We start from the raw sequence: 17,953 nt of genomic DNA on the forward strand, positions 1-17,953 counted from the left end.
AATGGCAGCGTCGCAACAAAGGCGTTGCAAAGTTATTCATGAACGTCCGACAAAATGCTCCATAGTTCTCGTTTTTAAGGAGAGCACAGGCTCGTGTGATTATGCGGTTCGGAAGCCGTAATACGTTTCCTGTGTTTTGATCGGTACAAGGTGTACGAAGGGAATAAAGTGTTAGTGGCTGCCCGTGACAACGAGAAAGGATCGATGCTTGCATCGACTACAGTAACCAAAAAGTGAAACGGTCAAGTGCTATTCGACTTCGAAAACTAATATCGATAGAATCTTATAAATAAATTTTCAAAATATACGAGACACGACAGAAACGTTAAAGACTCGCTCAGAACGTTCGTAAAGTAGTTTGAAAATACTTGCGAGAAATGCTAAAAGAAACCCAGACTCTGATACACAGTGAATTCTCGATATATGTCAACAGCACGGGTCTTGCCAGCGTCGTGTATCGTGTAGGAGATATTCCCGAGCAGTGTTATGTTTACACTCCTCGGCGTCCGAGGCCTCTCGAGCTTCTCCCGCGGTAGTGGGGATAATTCCGCGACATTTATCATCCAGGTCTTGGCGACATATATAGAAAAAACACTGTACCGATCGATGTCACCGAGATTCTCCACTCTGCGAACCGAATATGCTGTCAGATTGAATGGATCTTATTGTTTCAAAGCTACTCTGATTCACATCACTCGTGTCAAGTAAGGAACTACTTTCTCGGCCAAACAAACGACAAACTAAAAGTGAAGAAGCGTTCGAGAGGATAGTCGATCGACTCACCACTGTTGACACTGGTGGCGTTCGGAGTGGTTGGTGTGGTCGGACTGGATTGTTGCGCGGGCGGTGCATCAGGATCGCCGACGACTTGAAAAACGTCGCCGATGTCGGTGTGCGGTGTTTCGTTGCCCTGTATGCCGCTCCGCCGATGAAGCTGATGCAGTTGCTCCATTTGCAGGTGTCTGAGGGATCGGACGTGCTGCAGGAGCGGCAGTCTGTGCCTCGCGCTGAACCCGCATAGAGCGCAATGATAAAGTTTCCCCTGCGTGGGCACGTTGGCGCTAGCCTCGAGCAGATGACGAAGAAGCAGAGCGGCGGCCTCGTGTCTCGGGGACGCAGCGTGGAGGGCTAGTTTATGAGCGCTGTTAGTGTAATAGTCGCACGCGTGACAACGCAATTGCGCGGCGCTCGTGGGTGAGGCCAAGTACTTCAGCTTCCACTCGTTCCTCGGCCCGCCCTCCTTCACGTGGTTCACGTGCTGCAGGCGCTGCAGATGCTTGTCGGTTTTGCAGTGTAGTTGAAAGTTCGCTTTTAAATTAGTTTTATAGGAACAAAGTTTGCAGACGAAGTGGCCGGCTACCAGGGCGAGGATCTCGCCCTCGCGCGTCCGCGTTCTGTCCACGGCCAGATGGTGGGTCAGGGCCTCGAGCGAGTCGGTCGCGAAATTGTTACAGACGCAGCACTGATAGAGATGGGACGGGTCGGGATCGGCCGGTTCCGGAGGAGGATCCATACTGTCCGGTGAAAGTCCAACGTCCCCACCAAGATTTCCCATCGCGCCCATACTCGCCATGCCGCCCATAATTTCCGGTGGGAGCTGCGGTGGCAGCTGACCACCGGTCATCATTTGAATCAATAGGGCCTGATTGTAAGCCATGTCTGCCAGAGCCGCCTCGGCATGTTGGGGTTTGTCCAAGCCGCCCAGGTGGAGCAACTGCTCGAGTTGCTGGTGGTGTTGCTGTTGCGCTTGTTGATGATGATGCTGTGCCTGCTGGTGATGCGACTGTAACGCGGACAGGGTCTGCATGTGTTTCACGTTCTGTTGCAGGACCAGCATGTTGTGCGTATGCTTCTCACTGGTCATGTGTATCCTCAGGTTGCGCGCCACGTTGGTCTCGTAGTTGCAGACGTCGCAGCGAAACGTCGGCTTCGGTTTACTTTGGTTTCCGGCCTGGCCGGCGATGTGCGGACTATGGTTCTGTTGATGGTGCGGACTTCTCGTCGGCATCGGCGCGTCTTGCGACGAGGATGGATTGCTGGCGCCCGAGCTGCCGCCTCCGCCCTGCTGCAGCTCTTGCATGTTATTCAAATGCTTGTCGCTCTGCATATGAATGCTCAGATTACCCTTCGTCGTGGTCGAATAATTACACACCTCGCACCTGTACGGCTTGTACCCGCAAGTATAAGTCTCGCCCCGCGCTAACCTAGGATGGGGTTGGCCAGCGATGCAATAGATGCAGGACGTCTCGCTCTCGGGATGCTTCTCCTTCATGTGTATCTCCAAGGTCTCCTGGTACTTGTAATGCCAATTACATTTCGGACACTTTAACGTTTTACACGAGTTTCGACTGTGAATACCTGCCAACGGTCCACCCGGACCCGCTAATCGGCTACTCGCGAGTATCAGCTCGCATTTCGGGCACTCGACGCCGCTCGGCCTGCCCTGCATGTGTTCGGGACACACGCCGATGGTGGTGCCCGTCAGAAAGTTCGGTGGTTGTTGTGTCAGAGCAGCGTAAGAGGACGGCGAGCCTTTGGTCGACGAGGTCGGCGGCGGCGGTGAAGTGTAATGCATGGCGTCCGGTGCTTTGGCCCAGGAGGCAGCGCTCACCTGCGCCCCGGTCCATTGATGTTGCTGCGGCTGTTGATGATTGTACGATAGAGGATGATTCGAATGCGACGTGGGCGTGGTGGGCGTGCTCGGCGACGGCCTCTGCTGTTGTTGTTGCTGTTGCTGTTGCTGTGGACTGCTCGGGACTCCGGGCGTGCTGGTCGGCGTGCTGGTCGCCGTCGGTGTTTCGTGCTCGTTGGACTCGGCGCGCTGCTGTTGCTGCTGGCTCTGCATCTGCGCGGGCGACGATTGCGGGCACGTGGAATTCGTCACGGGCTCGAGGAAGCTGACGAGCGGCTGTTTTCCTCGGCCCACGGCCTGGATGATCGCCGACGCCGTCGAATGAGACAGCACTTGCCTCTCGTCTTCCATCAGGGTTAGCTGATGCTCACCCTGGGCGTGCGCCACGAAGCTCTTCGCGTACCCGAAGCTCAATTTGCATATGAAACACATCAAAATAGGCTTGACGGGTACCGACGCGGCAGGCGGTGGAGGCGCTGTCGGGGGCGGGGGCGGTTGTTTGCTACCCTCCGCGCTTCTGTAGCTAATTACCCGATAGCTGTGCATTACGGGAAGATCGGGATTGTGCTGCTGGGCCGCCGAACGTTGCTGTTGCTGTTGCTGCTGCTGCTGGTAGGCCTGATGGGCATACAGTCTTGACACGTAGTACGCGCTCGCGATTTGAGGAAATACTAAAGAATGAGGAACAGAGACACCGCGCCCGTCTACGATGCAACCGTCCGGCAGGGAGTCGTCCTCGCTCAGCTCGCTCTCGCCCTCGATTATGTACGCCGAACCGTCGGGATTGTAGACGATCTTCCCATCGAATTTCTCAACGTCGCCGCCCGTTGGACTTGGGCTCGGGCTCGGACCTTGCTGCTCTTGCTGTTGCTGCCCTTGCGATTGCATGGTCATAGTAGTAGTGGTAGTGGTCGTGGTAGTGTCCGCGATCGGTGTAGGCGTTGGTATGGCATCGCGGGTGCAGGGTTCTGTGCCCGAGGGTGGACTGGCCGTGCGGGGGTGGTGGGGCTGGTGCAGCGCAGCCCCCGCTGCCGGGGGGGACCCGCCCCCTCGACCCCCCTCCTCCTCCGGGCTCATCTCCTGCTTTTGCTGCGTGTACGGTGAATTTTGATAAGGCCCGCCGTGTTGCTGTTGACCACGCTGCTGCTGGTGTTGCTGTTGCTGCTGATGATGGACCGCCACCAGCTGCTGATAAAGCTGATGCTGCCCGATCGCGTTCGACGTCTGCTGCTGAAGATGCGAGGGAGGAATGTTGTGGTGCTGAAGGTGGTACTGGGGGGGATGAGGCTCACTGGAGGGCATCACCCCAAACGTGAGGCGGGCGCCAGCCTCACATCACCTACGGCGCCTGCGCCTACACTCTCTCGACTTACTCTTCTTCTCCTCCTCCGCCTCCTGCCGAATACTGCGCTCCCCACCCTCTTCTTCAATCGCAGTCTATCGGTAATCGTAACCTCTTCACCATCAACAGACACTTTACTAGCTACCCCGACGCAACCCCAGGTCGTACCTACAACACACAACATATTTCGTTAATATATCGGTTCAGCTACCATCAGATATACTTAACGGTATCCCGCAATTTACTTGAACATAGTCAAATTAAACTGATTCAGTTTCACCCTTCGACTGGGGGTTGGAGCCTCGAAGGAGTCGATCACCTTTCAAAAGTAACTATCCGCTTTCTTCTTCACTCAACGAATAACTAGATCATTTTAAACCCTTGCACTACTAGAATCTCACTACTTCTTCATCGTTCAGAATTTCATAGAAAAAAAAGATAGTTTATATTTATTGGAGATTAATAATATACATATCTATTAGACGCCGTTCCGAAGCTTCATCACGAGTCTGACTCGATATTGCAGGGCAAGGGGTTAATGTGTCATAGTAACCGCTTTTTGCTATACACTATATTGTATTTACGCTACTTCAATTTTACTTTCGTCACGTCTTCATAAGTGTTCATAGTTAGTGAAAAGGTTAAGAAATCCTTGTTCAGCATAATATGTAGAGTCTCCGCGTCTTTCTCCTGTTAAATCGTTTAACTATTTCGCAAAGGAGATGATAAAACATTTTAACGGTGAAGACAAACGGCACAACAAATTCTGGTATAGACAAAGTCTTGATAGTGGATCAGTGAAGTAGGCTATCACAGTTCAATGAATATGGTCATCGAGAGACGACGTCTGAGCGGTAGTAGGTTTCTTAACAGTTAGAAAAAAGCGCGTTAAACGCGAAATAAAACGAGACAACTGATGGGCGTCGAAACGGACGTCCCGGTTTGTCTGTACAGGCCATTTCGGCTAATATGAAATAATTTTTCATATTTGCCCGGGCTTCTTGTACAAGCGAAAAGTCTTACTTGTGGGTTAGTGGGACTCGAGCTAATTCGCGTCGTTTTCACGGGTTTCTATTGCAACGTCCGACGTTCGTCCTCGGTGCTGCGCGCCCGGGAGAGGGCAGGAGGTCTCGGGCTCGTCCGTCCAAGAGGGAATGATTTCGCGAGGAGTATTGCGAGATGGCCTAGTCGGTTAATCCGGGCAAACAGCGCCGGCTCCGGGGACAGTGAAAAGATAGCGAAATACGTAGAAAACGCGGCAAGCTGCGTGTACAGAGGATCAAGCCTGCGATGGCCCCGGGTCGGTACACAACGCCGAAGAGACTCGGCATGGTAACACAAGGCATCCTGTGTTCGGATTACCTGGGCCCTTCTCGGTGGACCCAGCTGTGTTTGCGGCCCGCCGACCATGCTTATCTATCGATTGGTTATTGACGTCTCTCTTCAGCTCGTTGTCGGCCAAACTGGAAAACCATAACGGAAAGAGAGATCGTTGAAATTCGAGGGAATGAATGGTAACTCTTGTGCGTGCTCACAGATTAAGGCGTCTTCTTTTCCCAGTGTGCCGATCTACGACTAGTTCTTCGGTTTTTTTTTTTTCTTTTTTCTAGTCGTAGAACGACAAATTGTCTGGTTCCGCAAACAGATAACGAAGACGTTACGAGGGGGATTTTTCAAATAACCTAGCCGCCGTCAGATATCCCCTGTGGTTGCATTCATACGTTTCCGCGATAGGCACCCTAATGATCGTAGATAAATTCTCGATGGTAGCGGATGCGCGTTCAATGATCTAGTCACAACTACGAGCGAGAGGCTGCAGCCGCGGATTATCCTGTTCAAAAAGACGGTTCGCGGAATCTAACGGACGAACCCTGAGGAGAGTGGGCGTATTCGGATTTATGCATTTATGGTAACGCATGACGGACCTCTGAATCTCTCTCATCCCGTGGAAGCAACCGCCGGGATTCTTTCCCCCTCCCTGAACACGGTTTCCTTTCTTGTTGGCTGCAAGTGCACCGCTGGACATCATGATACATACGTGCACGGTATTATGCGGTCTCCCGTTCGCTATCCTTATCTCGCCCTTCGACTTTCTCACCTATCAACACAGTTACTATACCGCGCGTCTTCGACCCCACTTTTATAGCGCGCGATCGTCTCCTCCGATTATCCTTGATCTAACCGCTCGAACCAATGCCGATCGCGCGGCGGTCGCGATTATGTTTATCGAATTATCTCGCTCGCTGAACGCCCGATGAAAATTCATGCTACTATCCGCTGAGCCGCTCAATGCAAAAATGGTGCTAGTTGGAACAATTAATGAAGAATTGAGTGAGACTATGTTAGCTTTGTCTTATGCGAGCCACGCTAAAATTATATTACAATCATTTTATTTAATGACGATCCAACTCGCAAGATGTGGTGTTAAGCACAGAAATACACCACTTTTGTATTAACTCTTCTAAATTTCTAAATAAATAATAAATTTGTCGAATTTTTCGATTTCTCTTATTCGTTTTTCAATGAGTTGCTAGAGAGCTAAGTGCGAGGAAAATTAATTTGATACTTTTGGAGATTTTGTCAAAAATTGTTCGCAGTCGCAGAAAATGTCAAAATTTGTCGGACCACTATGAATAGATGCACGTGCGCAAAGGGTTAATGTATGAACGATTGAAGACAGAAAAGAAGATCGTACTTGACGCCTAAAAAGCAATCGTCGCGTGAGAATTTCGATAAAGTGTTGCACGTAGGTTTGCGAAACGCGTGTAAGCACACAGTGTTCCAATACGGTTGTATCATCGAAACTAAATGTCAGACTTGTTGAAAACGTTCGGCTGATCAATTCGGTTGTGGGAAAAGAGTTCAAACTTTCCGGATAACGAGTTTAGTTCAGGTGAATTCTTAACTCTGGAAAGGAAAAAGTTTCGCGGCATTGCGACGCTAATTATATTGAGGTTAAGCACTTCGGCTTGTCGTTCGCTGAATGTACACGAGGAAAGAGCGAATAAAAAATTGAACGAGAACCACGACCGTTATAATAACGTAATTTATAACGACATTAACGCGGCTCGCGTAATCGCCTACGAGAGGAAAAAATATATAGTAACGGCGATACCGGCTAGATTAGGGCTCCACTATTGTGTAACCAGAAACATCTGCCAATCTAACATCACCTGCCCCGAGTTACCTATTTCTAGCTAATTTATCACCCGCTTCGGCCGTGCTAGGAACCAAAGGACGGCCACTGACGAACCCGGCTCGATCGGGACTAGATCTGAATAGAAACCTCTACTTTCATCAGTCCTTAGCCTTTCATTAAAAGATACCATCTTAACTGCTCCGAGACCATGCGAATTCTTGATTATAAACACGTGGCTGTTCCGCTGATTCGCGCCGATAAACCGCCAATGTTCTCTTCGTTTGCATCGAGCGAAATTCGCTCGCTCAGAAAGAACCCGCTGCCAGAAGAAAGCTGGGAACTCACTCGTTGACTTCTGAACGGTAATGAATGTGCAGCGACACCGGTATACTTGCACTACGAATGTTCGCAAAATTTCCGATTTTAAAAATAATTTTCCCAACAGAATTTCAACCCAACTATTCAAGTCTCGGAAATTTCACAAAATTACTTGAACCAATATTAACCCTTTGCACTCGGAGCCATCGATCCTATACTCCTAATGTCATAATGTGCAAAGGGTTAATTAGAGTGTATAATATTGCGAGAAAATTTTTAACACTTTACCATATTAATAACCGAGCTGTGTGTTTAAAGGAGCTCGATAGTAATTTTAGAAGAAGTTGTTACAATTTTTATTGATTCTAAAAGTTTCTTGAATTGTGAATTGCTATCATTTCTGGATAATTTATTGGGGAAATTGCCGGTAAGTAAAGTGCTCATGAAACCAATTATACACGCTGAATTGATTGAACTGCAAAGTTCCAAAGAAATTGCGAATATTGTTCAGTGAGAAGAAACAAAATTCGAGTTCGTAAAAATCCGCTTCCACGGTAAAGGGTTAAACAGAATTTCGCTGCGCTCGAGGCAGTCGTGAAAAATTTTATAGTAATTTATATGCCATTATGTTTCCGAGAAATTCGAGTTTGATTTATGTAGTCGGAGTTCTTGAATGTTCGCTTCCCATTGAACGTGTTCGCGCGGGGAAGCTTCGAAAGAAAGAAACCCGCGTTTCCGCCTTCGCTCCGAGCAGCATATAATTTGTAATCATCCTAGAAGCTGAAGAAAACACCAGCGGCAGGGTACGACGGTGTGACGAGCGATGGATCATTACGTGGTTCCAGGATTCATTAAACCGACGTATCGATTGCTGGTGTCTCTCTGCCTTTTCATCGGCAACATAGAGGATTCCTTTTTCCGCGAAACATTGTTACCGCTAATGCGATCGATGAATTTGATTACCGTGTTTCTTATCGGCCGCTGTTGAAGATTACTGAAGGTTACCGCAAAGACTGGCCAAGCCCGTCCACGATTAATAATGTACGCGATTTTCTAGTGGCTGCGGGAACCGATCGCGTGAACGTTTCTACGATTAGTCTGTTTCCTCGAAAAAACAGTTCTCTCGATAAACATTTGTTTCGATTAGGAGCCCTGTCTTAATCACGCGAAACCCCCAGCTGGCCCCTGGCCTCCCGCTGCACGCTTCCCTTTGTATATTTTTCAATAAGAAATTCGTTGTTGCAAAAATTCCCTAGGCCTTGCAGATTTCCACGATACTGCAATAATTTTTACTTATTACAAAATTATAGTTCTTTGTAGCAGTGCCACTGAAACTGTTGACACTTTGTTCTTTGACGCTAGATTTACGAGACAGAATGACTGACTCGAAATTTTTTAATTTACAATTATTAAGAGTGCAAGTTTCTTTGAGCACATATTATACTAAAAACGGCTGAAAATCGAAGTAACTACAATTTTGTTACTTTTACCAAGCAATGTAAAATAGTCACCTTTAGTGCTCCGTAAATCTAGTGTAAAAAAATCCTAGGACAATACCTAGATCGATATAACTTGCTCTATTTTGATATTTCATAAAAATAAAATAATTTTCAGAGTAATATAAATTAGCAACTTCATTCATAGCGCCAAATTTGAAGCGATACAGCTCCCAACAGAGTCAAAAGCAAGTGAACTTTCGCGCTGAGGAACGTGCAAGGGTTGAAGACAATTAGAAAAGTAAAAATTGCGATCCGTGCGGTGGAGGGTTAACGGAATAAGGATTTTCGGGTTAGCCGACGAGAAAAGGTAATGGGATCGAAGGGTGTTCGAACGGGGTTCAACGCGTGTCGCCGTCGCGCAGAGATAACGGCCTCGCGGCGGCAAACAAAATGGGCGACTACGAACGGTGGACGCGAAGCATAATCGTCGCTTGGGAGAAAGTCGAAATGAACACAGGTGGTTGATGAGTTTGTACCGAATGACGGAAGGGAAAAACACGGGTCGGGGATACGAACGGGACAGAGATAGACGCAGAAGAGGCCTGACGGTTCTCGGGCCGGGGGTATGGGTAACAGTTAAACATTCAGCGGACGACCGCGAACGAGGCGCACCGGGCTTTTGTTTGTCGCGCCGTTTCACCGGAAACCGAACCGATGTATACGCGGGCTTCTCACGCGAAAGTCCCTTTTGTGTTTTTCTGCCGGTGGTGGAAAGAATATATCGAAGGTGGGCCCCGCGGGGCCAAAGCATGGCCGGATCGGTCGCGCGTTTCGCCGCGGCACGAAATACGCAAGATGCGCGCAATTATGGCCCCCCAATTATCTCGTACGCGTCTCGTTATTTATTGAATATCGTGCCTGCTTATTTCTCAGGCGAGCTTGCGTGCCACCGCAGCGACGAGACCAAGAATCGAGGCCGATTCGGTCGGTTCCTCTCTGTGTTTCTGCGAATAACACAAGTAATCGTCGTTCGACGCTAATTGCGAACAGTATCGATGGCCGTCGCGTTCGAAATCTCCTCCTGAATTATTTTAACAAACTTGCGCAGGTTCGTCAATGCGTTTTCACGTAACATTCAATTTCTCTAACTGCAACAAGTTTGGTTCTAGTCTTAATCGTTTAATTCAGCACGCCCGAATTTGTTCAAATACATTTTAGTAATTACACCGAGGACGTAATCATGATGTTCATAAACTGTAAGCGCTTTTGCATTCGGTATCCAAGGGGATGGTTCATCGCTAGACTGCGGATCTTAAAACTGGGCTGAAGTAAAAATTGAATTTCTTAATATGTTCGATAGATTAAAAATAATACAACGGTGGCCTTAAATTCGTCCAACAATTTTATTGTTTTAAATTACACCTGTTCATTGTAGTCATAAACGCATAAAATCCGCAGTCTATTCATCACCTTTTGGAAGTAATCTCTACACAGTACTCTGCCTATTTGACAATGCAGTCGTCCGCTAATTTTCCTACCGCGCGAAGCTGAGTGTCTTCTCGTTGCAAATGTATTCGCACACGGTGTGCATCTCCGTGTACTCTGCCGAACGAACGGTGATCATAATGATGTATAGTAGTCCCCTCGCTCAATTAACGTAGACTCGGGCCCACCTCACGACTGTTATCGAGGAAGATAGGCGTTCCGAGAATCGCCGGGCGTTATCTTCCTTTGGGTCGCTCGCTCCTCGAGTGTGTCGGAGAGGAGAGCGAGAAACATCGGGCGCGAATGGAACGGAGGATAAGGTTCGCAACAAGGGATCGGTGTCGACGAAACTGGGAAAGAACGAGACAATCGGTATAAAATTTTGTGAAGTTTTCATCGACCGAAAAGTTATTTCAGCGAAGCTTGTTGTCGCTATCGGTTCGGATACCGGAGACTCTGTCATACAACGAGCGGGCTATTATCCGTGCATATTGAAGAACCACTGGCAAGAAACCCCGACAAAATCTGCCACCCCGTAATCCGTTTAACGATATCGATCATTAAACGTAACACTCCGCGGCTCCGTGGCCGGTGATTAATCTCCCGCCCCGTGGCTTTCATTATTGTTATTAAACACGGCGACTTTCTACCTAATACCCGCGTACGATAAGACCTATCGAATAGCCGAACAAGTCCGAGCGCACGCATCGAGAACACAAGGGGCACCGGGGGCCCACGCGTCCCAAGAACTCGAAACGCATCGACGCGAAACGGTCATCGATCCACGATAATACTTCGTCACGGAAACTTCTTGCGACTGTCAATTAATGACTATCGAGTATAGGAATTATCGAATCGGCGGCCGGCAATTTCACCGACCGAGCGCCGAAGACGTTTCGCGTTCGAATCGGGGGGGGGGGGGATCTCTCGACCCCGTTTTCGGAGTTCAAGTGGAACCCTTCGTAAATGTTAACGCGTTATTTTACCGTCGGCTGTTTAACCATTCGGGGACCACGTATGTGCATCGTATCGATTCCGAGGAATATTTCCAAATTGATTATAGGTGTTTCCACGCGTTGTTGCTCGCCTTGGAAAAATTTAAGATAGCATCGAAACGAAAGTCATATCGGAAGTCATCAAGAGATTATCGTAACATCTGGAACATCGTGTAACAGCGATTAAGCAAACCCTCCCTGAGAAAATTATTAAACAAAGAAATAGATTTTTAATTCACTTGAATCTCTTGCAAACCTCTTATTCAGGATAAAAATCTACTGGTTACATACTGTTCCATATTATTATTAAACAGATTAAAACAGAAATGTTAATACAGATTACTTGTATCAATGCCAAAGTTGAAATTCAATTGCAAGAAGAAACGTATCTGCAACTAAATTGTAATATTCGGTAAGAGATTACCTTGCGCCTTCTCTTAACAAAAATATTATTATTAGAGGCAAGCATAATGGAAGGCCGTATATTTTGGTAAATTGATTTGAACGTTGTTCGTGTAATGATAGCTCTGACGAATAAAGAATAAGCAAAAACTGTATTGAACTGATACTTCAATTACTCTTCGAGCATGTTTACAAGCTATAACAGAACGATGCTCGGTATAATAATTACATAGCAAGAATAGGCATATCTGCAAAAATGTGTGGGTATATCCAGAGGTTTACGAACGTTCTGAAGACGGTGTGTCTAAATGAACGACTTCGATTTCTCTCTCTTTCCGTCATTTTTCGTTTTATTTATTCCTAATTAAACAATTTCCAGGAAGTTTTCATCGCGAAGAGGCTCGCTCGCAGCTATCGCGGCTCCGCAACGTTTAATTCGCGACCGATGAATTAATCGATGGCTTTTCAATTGCGCATCCGCAGTTTGCGATTCGCGATGGCCGTTCGCGATCGAACGAGAGCAGGAAAATCGAGACCGAAAGAGAAAGAGACAGAGCCAGAGAGAGAGAGAGAGAGAGAGAGAGAGAGAGAAATAAAGAGAGACACACAGAAGGAGGGAATAAAGGTTGGAAAGAGGGGGAGGCAGAGAGTCGCGACGAAGGGGGGTGAACGAAGAAGAGGAGCAACGATGGGAGAACAGAAAGAAGAGATTCGCTCGAAGACAACGGTAATAAGTGAAGGGCAGAGCACACGGAGGAGGCGCGCGTAATTTACGTGCAACATGGATCCGGGCGGCGTTTAATCCGGCGAAGGAGCTGGCGATTATGAAGTTAGGTTGGGTTAGGTGGTGAGCGCAACCAGAGCCTCTTTGTGATATCAATTAAGTATGATTTGCCCTCTTCGAGCGGTGAACGCTTTCGCCTCTCCTTTCTTTCCTTCCCTCTCCCTTCCTCTCTCACTCTCTCTTTATTTCTTCCTTCGCCGCATCCCTTTCACTCCCGCTCGAGGATCGTTCGACGCTCTCTTACCCCCGCGGGGTAACCTGGAGTTTAACCTCATCCCTTATAATTTTCTTCGAGTGCACCGTGAGAAACTTGCCTGTAACACGCACGCGCACGCATGTGTAGCCGTCGAGGTATATTGGCCGGCTCCTCTACTCTCCTCTCCTCTCCTCTCACGGGCTCGTCCGGCGGTCACCGATTATTAGATTTCATCGAATTTTCGTCGTACACTCACGTGGCGGCTCAGACGCGAATCCACCAATTAACCCGGTTAACGTCCTGGCCCCGCAATTAAGCCAATCCGTGAGAGGAGCGAATTCCAGGATTCGCGGGGTACGCATGCTTCCTTCGTCCTTTCCCGCCTACCGGGCCAACGATCGTAGGCGGAACGCAGGATACGCCAAACAATGCCGCTTCGCGAATCACGAAACCGCCTCTCTCTCTCTCTCTCTCTCTCTCTCTCTCTCTCCCTCCCTCTCTCTCTCGCAGATCTGCTCTTCCACGTGGAACATTCGTTTCTGATCGGGCAAGACCGTGGCTAATTGAACGCCGCGGGAAAATTAGGTTGCCAGCCGCTCGTGGGCCGCGCCGGTTTTTTCAACCTGCTCGTCGGAAGACTCACATAATTAAACGCGGAGAGGTATTGCTGGAACCGATCTATCATGTTGCACGCGGAGCCACGGTTCAGTTTCCACCAGAGATACCGATAGCTGATTGAACAATTTTCTGTGGAGCAATCGCGGAGGAGCGATTGCGAGGAGCGTGCGAATACAGAGGAAGTCGTCCTCCCTCGTTAGGGGGATTTTATTTTATTTTTCCTGAAAAGTTTTTCCGCGATTGTTCTGTGTGCGTTAAAGCTGAAAATCGGGAGATCGTGATGTTCTTTGTTGTTGTTTCACGGATCGAGTTTGTGTTTTACGTAACTGATAAGCTTCGAGGAGAAACGTCGTGCTTTTCGAACATTGCTTTTCGAATATTAACCCTCTGCACTCGAGTGGTGACTCTGAAGCACCACTAGAAATTGTTCTGGCATTACTTCAAAGAAATTACAAAAAATATTACGAAATATTTGTTGCATTACAAAATTTGTATTTAATAGAGTACTAAACGTTTAAATAATATATGTAGAAATCGGATCAGTTTCATATAAATAAAATTAAAATATTGTAAGACTGAAGAAAAATTCAGTTTTGGGTTGAAAATAGCGTCGAGTGCAAAGGGTTAAATCTGGCATTTCAAGGATCAAGATGTCACGGAAATAGTATTTCAACGTTAAACGGAATTGCAATCGATTCGACGTAAAGATACCGACTTATTATGCGCGCCTAATACTTCGATACCCCCTGACATTATGCTCTTGTTCTTGTTCAAGCATAGCCGCACGGTCTTCAAACTGTTTCGTACACGATGGGCGCGTTCGGTGCTGTGCTTGGAGCTTCGAGAACTGCGGTATCTTCGACAGAATCGGCAAAACAATGCAATAAGAAGATATTTAATAACGTACAACTGACGAATGGTCGGACAGTCGAGATTAGAGATGAGGGATGGCAGAGTTATCAATTCTACTGTTCTCCCGTGTTGTCTCTTCGACATGCACAAGCACGAGGTGTTACAGAACGTGTGGTTTTGAAAATTAAGCTCGTATAAACAATTCCTCCGTCTTCGTTTATCAAACAGAATTAATTGTATAAATAGAGCAAGTCCCGAAGACATGCACTATGCGAAATCTTGTTATCAACCGAGTGAACGGAACTGTTGAAGAGTCACGTGGAGGGGATCAATGCATTAAATCCGCTGTCTAGTTATAAGCATAATAGGAGGATTGCCGCAATATTTGCACCGCGTTGCAAGAGGATTGAGAGCAGTTTGCTGCGTTTACAAAATGCGTTAGGGTTTCAGTAGTTACCGTTCCAGTAGTCAGCCATTCAAGGCCAGTAGTCGGCCATCTTAACACTGGGTTCACGGGACCCGTCGAAATGACGGGTTCTAAAATTCTTAATTCACAATTATCGAAACTGTAAAGGTACACGAACGAGAAATTATTCAACTTTAATTACTTGCGTATACAGTGAATTCTCGATATATCGTCCAGGAGACATGCCCGAGCCGTGTTATGTTTACACTCCGAGGCTGCTCGAGCTTCGTGGGCCCTCAAGGGCAGAGGGGATAATTCCGCGACGTTTATCATCCAGGCCTTGGCGACATATATAAAGAAATCACAGTATACTGTAAAAGAAACGGCTAAAAATTTTGATAGACCCATTTCCGTTATAAATTAATGTAGAATAGGTGTATTTAGTGCCCCGTAAACCTAGTTTTAAGCGTTGTTATTATTAGCATACTATCTCCTAAAGGCTACTAGGCTTGTCATTTATTTACAAGTAATTTGTTTTCAAGAATCCCGACTAATTAGGTACGGTCTGTGTTCTTTGCTCTGTGTCATGAACGAAGACAGATAGCGCATATATTTATATGAACTTTTTCCATCGTTCACAGTTGTACAATTGGCTCCCGAGGCGGGCCCCACGTGTTGTCACGCGCCCGTGCAATATTTTCGGAAGTAAAAGTGTCGCTCGTTGATTGGACACGACACCGATTACCGCAATTGAGATTCCATTTTAGACCACCCAAATCCGGGGAGGACAGCAGGGTTGGGGCTTGCGAGTGGAACGATGCGCCCCTGCGTGACCCCACGAAATAATCCCGTCACGTAAACTCGTGTGTACCACCGGTGGTACCTACAACAAGCGGCACTCGACGCGTTAAGGAAACCCTCTCTCTGGAATTCCCGAATTCCAACAGCCGGCTCGGACTCGGTGTCGGAAAGAGAGAGGAAAGGAGTGTGAGAGAGAGAGAGAGAGAGAGAGAGAGAGAGAGAGCTGGTAAAGGGGACGAGCGTGGCACGCAGGGTAGAGGTTCGTCGTCGATCGTCGCTGGGAAGTGTTTTTGCTTCGACGTCGACCATGCACCGGCAACAACGGTCGCAGGGGTGGCTAATGACAAAATCAATGCAACATAATTAGACATGGCGACTACGCAGGCTAGCTAGCCGCGGCTACCGAGCGATTCTATGTGTACGTATCCGCCAGTCCAGCCGCTGTGCGCACGTATTACCTGGCCGGATTTCTGTTGTCTACCCGCCTCCCTGCCGGGGATTATTATAAAAACATCCCCTAATGCGATCGGCAAGGTTTTCTTGCCCGTGTGCCTCCGCTTCGCTGATTACACCGTTCTCTCCTTTCTCTGCCTCTCTCGAAAGAGTGTGTATCCCTTTGAATGTTCCTCGGCCGTGAACGCGCTTCCCGAGTCGAAAATTTTTAAGATAAAAGGCGCGTCGATCGGTTCCCCGACGCGACGCTCGCATAATTCACCGTGCTCGATTTTTTATCGGCTGGTCGCGCGTCGCTCCATTCGCCGGGCAGCACGTGCGTACGATACTGATTGGGTTCGCAGCCGGGTTTCGATGTGGGGCGCTAATGATCTCTGTTAGCGGATGTCTCGCGCGGAAAGGAACGACTTTCGGTTGATTTATGATCCACGCGGATTTCGGCGAATCGGTAATAAGCCTTGGTTCCTGGGTCCCGAGAGCCTATTCGAGAGAGAAAGAGAGAAAGAGAGAGAGAGAGAGCCGGTCTGAATAATTCACATTGTTCAAGAAGCATAAAACTCGGCCTCCGGAGTGGTGGTATATCATCGTAGAGCGTGGGCGTGTGAAATAACGGTGCGCGAGGAGCCTCGTGTACGAATTAATCGAGGCGAACCATTCGTATCTATAATATAATCGATAGCCGCGCTCTCGACTTCGTTTCTTCGAGTGTTACCTACCATCTCGACTGCACCTATATCCCTCTATTCAGCTGTACGTCTAATTATTATTTCCCGAAAGCTCCGCTGAATGTCGGATCGGTGGGAAAGCAATGTCTGCCGCCGGACGGTGGCCGGGACCGGATCAAATAAATACGGCGCGAAATAAATTTCGAAACGGTGGTGTGCTGAACGGCGCGCGAATCGATTTGCTCGCGGTGCCGAACGAAAGCCCGACATAACTTTCCCGCCAACACAACGGAATAAGGAAACAGTATTATCGGTGGAAACGGGGAACAACAATATTACACTGTCGAGGCGCATCGTAAACGTCCACGTCGCATCGCTGTTTGCCGTTCGGCTCGCTCCGCCGGCTACGTGTAATTTTTTGCCGGGAACGAGGCAAGCGTAACTCGCGATGCGCCGCGCCGATGGCATCGTCCGCTTCGATTTTAAGAGAATCCGTAGGTAGAAGTGCTTTATGTACAATGTACAAGCTCTGGCGCGGCGTATGTAGAGCTAATTATACCCGTGAACACAGGGTTGCTCCGATGACGCACACGTCAGGTCGGAAAACATTGATGAGTGACTCTATATACCGACGTCGCGGTCAACGTTACGCGCAACAGACACAAGAGGAACATCGTCGAGAACACGGGTCGCGCGTTCACTTCATCTTAAACTTCATGCACCTTCGGCTGGTGCTCGGTGCAGCGGACGCGTTTCGTTTAATCCGAAAAACTTTATGAAACGCTGGAAATGGAGACAGAGAAAGGGACCTAGTCGAGATCATGATTCGCGCGTTTACCGTGGTTCTTCATCTTAAACTTCATGCACCTTCGGCTGGTGCTCGGTGCAGCGGACGCGTTTCGTTTAATCCGAAAAACTTTATGAAACCCTGGAAATGGAGACAGAGAAAGGGACCTAGTCGAGATCATAATTGGCGTGTTTACTGTCGTTCTTCATCTTAACTGTCATGTACCTTCATCTAGTCCTCGGTGCAGAGGACGCGTTTCGTTAAGACTAAACCTACCACGGTCAAAGTGACCGGTTTTCTATTTCACAATTGTTGAAATTATGAAAACGTTTTCATAGGAAATTACTGCATTGACTTCTTTATTTGAGCACATATTATATTGAAAATTGTCCAAAGTTTAAGTAAATTCAATCTTCTTATAAGACGTTTCACTTTTATTTTCACGTTTTGTGCTTGGTAAGTTTAGTGATAAATCCAAAGAAACTGTCGAGGACTCGATTAAAATCGACCACGTATCGGAAGCGACTTTATAAAACGTTGGAGATGGAAACAGAAGAGGACCCTGATCGAGATCATGATTGGCGCGTTCACTTTCGTTCATCTCCCTTTTAACACTAAATCTACCAAGTATTAACAGTA

The 17,953-nt window shown here is 47.8% G+C and overlaps 1 protein-coding gene across 7 annotated transcripts in view; it reads right to left on the reverse strand.

The window, feature by feature from the left end:
* Zfh2 (Zn finger homeodomain 2) overlaps positions 1–17,953 on the reverse strand; it is a 251,208-nt gene that overhangs the window by 133,197 nt on the left and 100,058 nt on the right. For all 7 annotated transcript variants that reach the window (XM_076791353.1, XM_076791355.1, XM_076791354.1 and 4 more), the window contains one exon: positions 784–4,142. In XM_076791353.1, the coding sequence (XP_076647468.1) occupies positions 784–3,934 (3,151 nt within the window). In that variant the 5' untranslated portion in view covers positions 3,935–4,142. The remainder of the gene's footprint in view (positions 1–783; positions 4,143–17,953) is intronic.

This window comes from Halictus rubicundus, chromosome 8 (assembly GCF_050948215.1).
Source record: "Halictus rubicundus isolate RS-2024b chromosome 8, iyHalRubi1_principal, whole genome shotgun sequence".
Taxonomy (NCBI): domain Eukaryota; kingdom Metazoa; phylum Arthropoda; class Insecta; order Hymenoptera; family Halictidae; genus Halictus; species Halictus rubicundus.